The sequence below is a fragment of the Buceros rhinoceros genome, unplaced genomic scaffold (assembly GCF_000710305.1).
Source record: "Buceros rhinoceros silvestris isolate BGI_N320 unplaced genomic scaffold, ASM71030v1 scaffold2386, whole genome shotgun sequence".
Taxonomy (NCBI): Eukaryota; Metazoa; Chordata; class Aves; order Bucerotiformes; family Bucerotidae; genus Buceros; species Buceros rhinoceros.
The window spans coordinates 41,671-53,277 of record NW_010419126.1 but is presented as its reverse complement, the minus strand read 5'-3'; the positions used below and the strand labels follow the sequence as shown (position 1 = coordinate 53,277).

Genomic DNA, 11,607 nt, shown 5'->3' with positions numbered 1-11,607 from the left:
TCTTATTATCAGGCTTCACAAAATGTGGATTGGCAGTGCATGAAAAGGTGGTTCAGTAGAATTAAAATTATCCTGGGGGTAGGAAGCCTCAGACTTCACAGTTTTATTTATTTATATATTGTACTTGATTATTTTTCTTTTAAAGGAAAAAAATTTACAACAATCTCTGAATCTTTCATTATTCCTTAAAAAGTACTAGGAAAGGTACTTGAGCACAACACTTTTACAAAGATGATAGAGAGTGATGGGGACAGATGATATAAAAAATGCTCAATCTCTTTCTGGGAAAGAAGTTGAGAACAAGGTTCAATTTATTCTTAGCTACTTACAAAATTTCTTTAATCTGTTATGTTGTTATTTTGAAGACTGTGCCATTTTGAGAGGTCAAGACTGTCAGTTCTTCTGTTCTCAGAAATGCACTGAAGGGTTGTCAAGGTAAACCTTATAGAACTACAGCAAGGATTCGACCACATCCCTGGCCAACTCATACACTGATAGTGTAGGGTTGAAGCTTTTCCTATAGGTCTTTTCTTCACAAGGATGGAAATTTCCACAGAACAGGGCAGGCGTTAATTCATTAGATAGCATCCAAAACATATCACTGTGAATGGAAAGTGCTTTCATTAGGACTGAACTAGCTCCATGCATAACATAGTTCAGCAAATGGGTCTAATGCACTAGCATTTAAGTACATATAATTTAGTATCTCTTAGAAGAGACTAATGCAGTGCTAGATGATTCTTGCTCACATTGTAGTGGCACTCATCCAAAGCAGGTGCTCAATAAACCAAAACTGGAAATGCACTGAAGTGAACTGGCTCCTAAAGAAACCGGGACACAGAAAAGGAAGAGACAATCCCTTCTCCCTCATCTCTAAAAAACAGAGTTAGTGGGTGCACTGCTATCTGTCTTCACACTGGCAAATCTCATTGTTTCTGAGATGCAATGAACGCTGTTTGTAGCAATATCATTAACATCAGCATGAGGGCCAGGGACATGCAAGCTGAGAATGCCAATATATAATTCAAGTTTGAAATCCATTTTATACTGTCATGTTAATTTTTTTCTAACTTTGCCAGCTGGTTCTGGTTCCAAAGTGGCCAAGCCCCAGCTAGAGCCAGAGCTGCTATTCTGGATCCATTCCTGACCTGCTTTTAGTGCAGAATAATTACATTCCTCTCCTCTCTGAGAAATCAAACAACCCCAGTATCAAATCTTTTTACTGTCTATGTTCCAGAGTTACCTGCCATAGCAAGAGAAGCAACAGTGCTGCAGCTGCTTGCATTAATACAGATGAAGTTATCCAGTGGTTAAATCTGGATTAAATTTAAATTCAGATCAGAGTTTGAAAATTAATCAAAGCGATGGTTTGTGTGCACATGTGATGGTGCTAAAATCTTACAGGTTTTTTTGTCTTCTGAAGTTTTTCCCATCTGGAATGGGAAAACAGGGTCCATTCCAGTTTGGAAAGGAACCCAGAACCCAAATCATATGAGTAAACTCCCACCAAGAGACTGAAATGCCCCCAAAGACCCCCTTATCCTTCTCTTTCTGAAGATGGAAAGTTTGACTGTCAGGTGGGACTGCAGAGGAAAGTTGTCTCCAAATGGAAACTGATGAAAAGCTGAACTTGGCAATATTATTAAAGTGGAACCTTGGTTTTAATTATAACATTATGTAACAAATAATGGCAAATCTATTACAGACTTTGAAATCATGTCAAGCTTATCTGCTTTAAGCGCTGTCAAGCACCCACTTCTCTACAGTAAGCACAATCCACTCCAGTCTTCAGCTCTCGGGTTGAGATAGCTCATTCTTGCCGTGACCTGTTTAATCGTCCCAGAAGACTCTGATGGCTCAGTTTCCCTCTGATAATAATAAACCCTATTTCAAGGGAAATTTTTCCAAAAGATTTGAACTGGCTTTTAAAATTAATTTGATTCTTGTGTCAACTGTTAGCAGTGTGCTAGTGAATTACCTGGAAACATTTATTTAGGATTCATAAATATTTATAGGGAAACCGCTGGTGCAGCCACTACTCTGCCTGCCTTCAAAGAGCGTGATGCTCTAATACTTTGATTTGAAACATTACAACCTGCAGGAGAAAACCCTGACATGATAGACAATTCAGGCTGAAATCACAAGGTATTGTGGTCATGAAGTTACTTGCAGACTGGCAGAATCTGTTAATGATTTCGGTGTCTAAAATGATGGAAACATTCTGGGTTTCAGGAGCCCAAACTCTAGCGTGAAAAACAGAAGTCCTCAACAGTCCATGCAACAATGCTGTTTTGTCCGATTTTAATTAAGTTGTCACTGCAAACATGACCTAGTTACTGCAGTACAAATGTCAGCTTGTAACAGCTTTTCCCTAGAGTCCTCCTTAACTAGCATTTGCCATTTACATGTGCTCATTCAATCATGAAGTAGTTAATCAGCTCCATCTACTGCTGCACAGAGTGAATTGTACCAGCAGCGCCAGTTCTCCAGTAGCCTCTTCCAATTGCACTCAATTTAGTCGGTGTTTCAGGCAGTCTGCTGCACCATGCCATTGGCAAGAGCTGTTAGCAGAAAGCTGAAGGTTCACATCTTTCTGTTTCTTCTTCTGTCATCAGCTTTATGGATAGGTAAGGTTACGTAGGTTTTCTTTAATCTCTAATCTTTTTGGTAGTATCTTTTTGAATTCCAAGGTGACAATGTGGGGCATCATTTTTTAAATACATTTTCTGTGCCAAAAGACATAACAGTTCTCTTAAAATAATTAGCACGAACAACAAAGAGACTTGCGAGGAAGGAAACAGAGCTATTTAAGTTACTGCCGCACCGATAATAAAGGCGGCCACTGAGCTGTAAACAGGTGTTCAGATCAACAGATGGATGCCCTTAACTTATGCTTGCCATATGTGTTGACAGGAGTATTCAGATGGGGTATTTAGTTGTTTATATTTTAAAATAAATGAGAGAGAGCTAATGAATGCCTGTTCTAAAAAATCATCTTTCTTAGTATTTCCCTTTTGAGTTAGGTGGAATATTTCAAATACTCTCAAAAAATTTCAGCTAACATCCCGGTAAGCAGGCTGTGTGAGATACAAACAACATAGATGAATCGGAGAAACACACCAGACGATTGCCAACATGAAAAGGTAACAACGATTCATACCTTCAAATGTCTAAAATCTCCAAAATTTTTTACTATTATATTTAAATAAACAGTTCAGCAAAGGATTTTATTTTCATGATAATTTTCCATCAAGAAAGACAATAATGCCAAAGAGCTTACTAAGGTCAGAGATGTTTTTCTAGTCTGCACAATGCTTACACACCTCTGAGATGGCTGCTCAACAAAAAGATCAAGCTTGCAGGTAGTCCACAGAAGAAGGAAATTTATTTTGGGGGCTGGCTGCTACCTCCAAGTATGTCAGTAGTAGTGCACCTCCTGCTGAGAGCAAAGGACATTACATGAAAGTACATCATCATCAGTTCATGCTGCTATCCCCCCCTCACCTAACCTGGGTACCTAACCGTACACCTCTCTCAAGTAGCCTCACAATAGAACAGGACACTCCTGAATTGAGTCTGAGAAGGTCTCTGATTAGAAAACATTAAAATCAAAGAAAACAAAAGAAAGACAACTATCAATCAGAAAATAATTGCAGAAAGTCCAAGGTCTTCCTCCTTTCTTTTTCATCACTTATATAAACAAAACTGTTTTCATTGCCAAGGGTAGTTTTGAGTGCCTTAGCCTCAACTTTGGCCCCTGTTCTTTGCTCTAAATTGACTTCTCCATCTCTAATTTACCTCTGAGTTTTAGCCTGTGATGAATTGTCCATGAGTGCCACTTACGCAGAGCCTTTCCAACTAACTCCGAGGAATCTGACAGTTTCTGGGGATGGTTTTATATGTTTGATTGGGATAATTTAAACTATGTTCTTCATACACCTCGCTGAAATTCTGTTCCCTGTCCTCTAGAGGGAATATCTTTTTCTTACCCAAATGCATGTCAAACCAAGTTTCGTTTTTCAAATTAGTCATTCATGCAGAATTACGCAAAGCAGAATAATAAATAATCTGGATGTGCAGTCTATTATTTCATGAAAACATGGGGGACTTCAGTGTCCAACTCTGCTTACGATCAGCACATCGCTGGGAAAACAGACCTTGTTATCAGTTAATGCAGTGTAAATAAAGCTGTCCAGACCTTCAACAGCCTCCTAAAAGAATATTTAAGGTGAATTATCTCCAAGTTAATTGGAAGCTACAAAACTCTAAATGCTTACTTTACACTTGTCATAAATGTAAATACCAAATTTAGTGTTAACAGGTAAATTGGAACATGTGGATAACTATTTTACAAGATTCAGGATTGATGTAAACTTCAAATTTTAGAAACTAAATACAGAGCTTTTACTATACGCCTTCTGTGAATTTTATGGGAGTAAAAACTGGAAAGACATTTCAGAGTCTGGCTCCACACCTCATTTCCAAGAAAAAAAATCGCATAGAATCTATTCTTGAATAAAGAGTTTAAAGTTGTATCTGCAACAGCACAACGTTAAATTTAAAAATCTAATTTTTTTTCAGCTTTTCCTTAACACAGGCAGTCTTGGTTTGGTTTCTTGGATGCATTTGCTTTTATAAGAACATCAGAAGAAAAACTTCCAGACTGCACTATAAGAAACAGGTTGCTTTGTCAACATCTTTTGTAATATGTCAGTGAAGTATCCATTCAGAAAAACTGTTAATGGCATTTCATCAGGTGTAACTGTATGATCTCACATGGATCATAGCATCATCTGTGTAAAACTTTCCCTTTCTTCATCACGAGTTATTGCACATCCAGGGTTTTTCTTTCAATTCTAGAAGTAAGCTTTTTCGCCTTTATATGAAATTCTTCAGGGGAATTGACTCAAGAACAATTTGCTAAGATGACAATTAAGCATATCAAATTTTTCTTCTGCATAATAGTTACCCAGGCAGTTATGACTGAGCAGAGTACAGAGTATAAACTTCTGGACAAATAGCCATATTGCACCAAGGACTGACCAACACCTAAGTATGTCCTGCCTTGGGAAAAACATTTCTCTGGATCTAAACCTGCAGGTTCCAGTCCATTTCTATATTCTGCCCCGCACTTATGCAGAAAAGCTACTGATGCCTATGGGAGTTCTGTCTAAAGATGGAGAGAGGAGCCTCGATATATATTTGCAACCTTACAAAGGTGAATACATTGATTTGTGTTGGGAGCCCATGTCTTCAAAGCTGTTTCTTACTATGAAGAAAAAAAACACTTTGATCCGCGATTATATATTTTCTTACATAATCTGAAATACTGCTGCATTATTGCCAAAGCTTGAAGGAACTGAATCCTGAAAGCATAGCAGGAAAGCAACACTTCTTTGTTTTTATTTTTAAATGTATTCAATGCAGTTCAGAAACAAGTGTAATATAACTCTTATTTTACAAAGTTGACCATTAAAATATTAATGATAAATAGTTTAATATGGGACATGCATGCTAACAGGAAAGTCTGGTTTGGATGTAAGTCATTTAACAGTGGAAAAGTGAGTTAACAAGAAACTTTGTAGAAATTCTTGAAAAGATGTCATGCCCTTTCATACCTCTTTATCCAAACGCAACTTCTTCATTTTTCTGCAACCTCACCTCCCATATCCACTTTCTAAAATTTAAATCAATTTTACACATTAAAATACTTAGAAATACAAATAGTATACCCAATAAAATACATTAATTATGATGAATGATAACGGGAAAGAAAATCTGGCATAGTTGTCTATGTGGTAAGGGTTTTTAACATGGAAGAAATCAAAGATGCAGGAAAGTCTTTTCACTACTGACATTGGTGAACTACATCCACTGTGTTTACTTTTCTCCCTTTTTCTGTCGATGCTGGGTTTCCTGCTCTTGTTTGAATCAACCTTGTTCGTATTGTCAGGGGCACTGCAGCTGTTAGTGACTGCTGCCAGGACTCCGTTCTCCTCTTCTTCAGCCTCTTCATCCTCATTCTGATAGGAAACAAAACAGCAGGTACTGAAGTGCACGTTTCATTGCCTATTTACTTTATAGCTGCAGCAAATAATAGGATTTTTCTTACAACTCCTCCTGTATCTCACTCCTGATTTCAAGGGCGAGTTCCTACACGCACCAGACAGCTCTTTTTATATTTCAAAGCCTCCATTTACAGGGAAAACACTGACTTAAACAAGATCTTACTGCAAAAGGACTGTTGAGCAAAGCTGGATTTGTTCAAATATGGCCCACTAAGCTTTACTTAAGACAGCAGCAAATCCATGAAATGCACAACAATAAGCTGTCTTCTGCTCAGGGAAAATATTGGCAGAAGTCAGTGTCTAGAAAGTGGGTAAAGCAAAGCCTCAGTCTGGAGATGGAGAAAGTGGGGTTGCTGCCAGTCCAGCTAGTCTAGCTGGACAGAATACAAGACACTTCCCTTCTGTGCAGTTGGCTACTCTATTCCCAGTGCTTTGTGATGAAAATAAAATTACTTACGTAAACAATAAAACAAAGAGAAGCACAAAAAAAAAAAAAGAGGACCATAAAGAGGGACAAGCCCCACAGCTAACTGAAAACTAAATAGTTCATACTACTTTCTTTCAGGTCCTGAAACCCATACTTTAATCTCAAAGTTATGCTAAGGTTAAGCACATTTTTATGTGCTTCACTGCATCAAGACAGCTCTTCGGAGAATGTTGCGTAAGCCTTTTGGTGGGTTTTGTTTCTTTGATTAGAAGTGGCTTGGAGCCACAATGTTCATGTATGAAATCTTCAACCTTTGAAGTCAGTAGGTTTTCTGTTACTGACTCAGAGGACACAGGATTAGACACCAGCTGCAGCTTCAGCTCTAAACACAAACTTATTTGAAAGTTCTGGGGCATTTAGTTTGGTCTGAGATATTTCAGAAATACCAGCAGATCCAAGCTACAAAGATTGGCTCCAACTTTGTGCATAACTAAAGCTAAATTTGTAGAGTTGGAGGAAGGATTATTTTAATTCAGGAAGGTATACACATAATTTTAATTTTCTCCTGATTATTTTATTACCTTCCAAATCAATGAGTGGCGTACAAGCAAGAAAAGGCTAAAATTAAATTTGTGAAATGGAGAATATCTTTCCTCTAACCAATCTGCCTTTTCAATTTCCATCATGAGAAGAAATAGATTAGACAAGGACAAACTCTGGAAAAGTTAAGATATACAGCCCTATGCGTAGACACACAAAAAACTCATTTAGAAATATCCCAGCTATTAAAGTAAGAGAAAGCTCATTAAGCTACCTGAGTGATCACCACACCCATGCAGAATTGCTCTTCTGCCCAGGATACTTGTAGACAGCACAGTTCCCGAGCCTTTCCTCGTCTAAAATTAGTAACGTCCTTGAAAATTAAACTAGAGTCTGCACAATGTCCTCAGACTGCTGTGAATCAGTAAAGGAGAACAGATGGAGCCAGAAAAAGGGATTATTACTGCGTCTCCCTTTCCATTTGCCAAAAAAAAAAAAAGCAGTATATTTGATTTGAGAGAGATAAACGTAGCTCTACACAATGTGTGATCCTAAAAATACACTGACTACAAAACCTTGCTCACCCTCCACCTAGCCTCCTGCAGCTACATGAGAATTTTGAAACCAGAGGCCAGAATAAAAATCTGCCTATAAAGCATTAAGAGCATCAATCCATAAAATTCCAGTCTGAACCTTAAACAATCCCCAGGGTAGTACTGAAACTCAAACCTGGAGTTTTACTTGGGGCCTAACTCTGTTCTAAATACCTAGCTCTTCTACTTCAAAAAGTTCAGGCAGCTGAGGGAAGCACAGGGGACAGCAGAGAAGCCTTTGTCAGCAGCGTCTGGCGCTTGAAACAAGGCACCGAGGCGACAGCCTAACGAATGCACTCGGCACTTCGAAAGTTAATAAAACACAGAAACCTGTTAGAAGAGTCCTTACTTTTTTTCCTCTGCTTTCATTTTTATAGAAGGGGGAGGGGGGGAAGAGCAAAACGACATCTATACTTCAAAAGTGGCAGGATTTGGGGCATTTTTCAGTGTAAGAGTCTATTTGTCTCTCAGCTGAGCCAGGCGAAAGGTTGCACAGAATTAGTTTTACTGCGGAGCATGAAAGGACACTGTGTACGTGCCATTCCTTCTTTTCACACACTGCTCATGAACAATTCGCAGGAGGCTGTTCTTATCTCCTCTCTGCTCCCCAAGAGGCCACTGTTACTTAAGCATAAAATACCGTATGCGGCGCATATGTACTGGAGTCTGTTTGCAGTGTCACAAGGCAGGGCTCTTGCAGAACAGAGACGAGTTTACTGCAGAAGTGCTGTATCACACTGCTTGAAAAGAGGAAAGCTAGTCTAGAGTTTATAAAAAATTGCAGTCTTATAAACTGGGACTATCAAGGGACTTTTCCAACTCGCTATGGAGAACTGAATGTGATGAAAGACTAGGCTGGTTTACATTGTATATTAAGAAAAAAAAGTGTTGCAAGTGTTGAACTGTGGCTCTAATTTTAAATGTGACACTAAGTTTTCTCTGGATTCCAGCTGTCAATGAGAAAATGGCAGCTGGCACTAAGAAGGACCATGTTTGGATACAAAGTCAATAGCATCCGCGCACTGTACATCACCTGGAAAGCACTGTACGTGGCACCCACTACTGTGGCTGCTGTTAAAACTAACTGAGGTGTTTGCTGACACCTAATAGCCAACAGAACTGAGGAAACTTGTCACTTCCATTGAATAACAAAGATGCTCAGGATTAAACGTATTTCGACCTGAGTGCTGCACGTCTGGATCTTATGTGGTGTTCAGAAAGACTGCATGATGCGTGAACAGAAATGCCACACAGACTGAACACTGCCTATGCCACCTTATCTTCAGTTTTCAAACTTCCCTGCTCTCTGACCAAAAGGGAGAGTTTAAGTGAAAGGCAGATGAAGGCTGGTTTGAGTCAGAACAGAACTCATTCTGTTCAGTGCTTTCATGTTTCAGCTCAGTCTCTACTAACTAACTGCACTGTCTGAAGTTAACAGCATATTTTTGCGGACAGTGTCTGCTTCTAGAAGTGATAACACTTGATGTTCACCGTTACTACCAGGAACTGGTGCACAGAAAGGCTCTTGCTGATACTTTCTGCTGTGCTGACCAAGGTCACTGCTAAATCCTGTGTGCCACGGTGGGGGTGCAGGGAGTGAGAGGCTGCACCTGCGACAGGACAGGACAGGTGACCCTACACCGACCAACAAGGTGTTCCATCTCTTGCCCTCCTCTTCAATGGCTGGTGTCTGAGGAGGACTCTGCCCATTCTGCCTTTGATCCCAATCTCTGCATTCCTGAATCCAGTGCCAAAATCCAGCTCTCATCCTGTTCCCATCTGCTGCTGAGCCCAGCCTGGCCTTCCCCAGTGCCTGCCCACAGCATCAGTGGTGATGGTGACATGGTTGCCATCAGGGGTGTTGGGTTCTATATTGGTATTGTATATATTTGTATAGATTTCATTTTATTATTATTACTCTCATTAAAGCAGTTTTAGCTTTCTTTCCCAATCCGTAAGTGTCTCTCTCTTACTCCTTTTCTTTTTCCCCTCTTTGGGAAGGGGGAAGAGGGGAAGGTAATAGAGGGCTTGTATTATTTGTTTAGTGGCTGGGGCGGCCCCAGCCTACAACAAAGGACAATGGTCTTGTATTATTTGTTTAGTGGCTGGCCCAGCCCTAGCCTACAACGAAGGCCAAGAATTTCTCTGCTCTATAGGAGAGCACAGTTCACACTTTTGTGTGAAAGAGAAGGCACTCAGGACTTTGGAACCTCTGTTTAGGCCGTCTGTAACGCAGCTGACGTGAATGGCACATTTTGCCTGACCTTCCCTGCAACAGGTGGTTTCTCTGTTTTTGCTATTAGCTTTGAAGTTGTCTCTGTGAGTCCTGGTTCATGTGATGTGAGATACAGCAAGAGTATGGACACGATGAGCTCTTTCACCAGTTTATATTCTAAACTGAATGCTTCAAAAGGACCAGATATGCCAGTGCCCAACTGCTTTACAGAGCAAACCAGAAACAGAACCAGTACAACTCATCACTATACAAGGCAGAGGTTAACATTTTCAATTTACCTCCTACCTATGTTTATATGATTCCAAGAGCAAATTTTGTATCAGCTCTCATATGGAAATAACAAACAGAGGAGTGAGATTTCTAATTAACCTGTGTCCACAAGAGAATACAATAATGAGGAAGACACATTAACAGTGACGATACTCACACGGAAATTTGTTAAGTACCTGCTAGACAGTGATATGGGATTTTAGCTGTTACTTCTGTCCTTGTGATATTTTGGTTTTTACAGTGACAAATGAGAAATACAAGTCAGGTGCACTCTCCATGGCCCCCTGCTCAGGAAGTGGTGTTCATCCTTGGCTACAGTAGGAAAAGGTCATGACAGGCATTTTCCTTCTTCTACAGAGTCTTGAGTTGATCTGTGACCAGCCAACTGCCCCTTCCCTTATATGTTTGTGTTTGTGTGGGTAAGAACTGAGGTGGACTGGCTTACTCAGTCCTGATGCACAGCAAAAGGCAGGAACGCACCTGAAGTGGCAGACCATCTCTTTCAGTTCTTAAGCCCATCAAAAAACTGTCCTTAACCCTTTCTTCCTTCCTGTCCTGGTTTGAGTTAGAACAGTTAGAACAGAACTCATTCTGTTCACTGATTTCATGTTTCAGCTCAGACCTTCCTAACTAACTGCACTGTCTGAAGCTTACGGCATATTTTTGCAGACCGTGTCTGCTGCTAGAGGTGATAACGCTGGATGTTCACCGTTACTACCAGGGACTGGTGCACAGAAAGGCTCTGCATATACTTTCTGCTGTGCAGACCAAGGTCACTGCTAAATCCTGTGTGCCATGGTGGGGGTGCAGGGAGTGAGAGGCTGCACCTGCAGGGAGGAGCAGACAGGACAGGTGACCCCACACTGACCAACGAGGTGTTCCATCCCATAGACATCATATCTGGTATAAAGCTCAGGGATCATGAGGGTCTCGCTTTCTCTTGCCTCTTCTTCAATGGCCGCTGTCTGAGGAGGACTCTGTCCGTTCTGCCTTCAGTACCAGTCACTGCATTCCTGAATCCAGTTCCAGAATCCAGGTCCTGAATCTGGTTCCTGTCTGCTGCTGCTGAGTCCAGCCTGGCTGTCCCCTGTGCCTGCCCACAGCATCAGTGGTGACGGTGACGTGGTTACTATCAAGGGTTTGGGTTTCGTATTAATTTATCATTAAAGCAGTTTTAGCTTTCTTTTCCAATCCCTAAGTCTCTCTCCCTTACTTCTTTTCTCTTTCCCCTCTTTGGGAAGAGGATGGGAGAAAGTACTAGCGTCTGTCATTCATCTAGGAGCTGGCCCAGCTCTAACCCTTGACACCTCCTCATTTTAGGGCTGTACCTCCACTTACTCTTAAGTCTTTCAAGTCCTTGAGTTCCCATGTCTGACCCATCTGCAAGCACTCTACACATGCCCCAGATGAAAGGAAATCTGACACAGGTAGGCAAAGGCAAGGGCATTCGTAAGTGCCCTTCACAGATCGGAA

At 40.6% G+C, this 11,607-nt stretch overlaps 1 protein-coding gene across 1 annotated transcript in view; it reads right to left on the bottom strand.

The window, feature by feature from the left end:
- Window positions 1-5,711: 5,711 nt before the first annotated feature.
- The window catches only part of LOC104495754 (gamma-aminobutyric acid receptor subunit pi-like), a 33,556-nt gene continuing 27,660 nt past the window's right edge, over window positions 5,712-11,607 (bottom strand). The window contains exon 8 of the mRNA XM_010138765.1: window positions 5,712-6,023. Coding sequence (XP_010137067.1) covers window positions 5,712-6,023 — 312 coding nt within the window. The remainder of the gene's footprint in view (window positions 6,024-11,607) is intronic.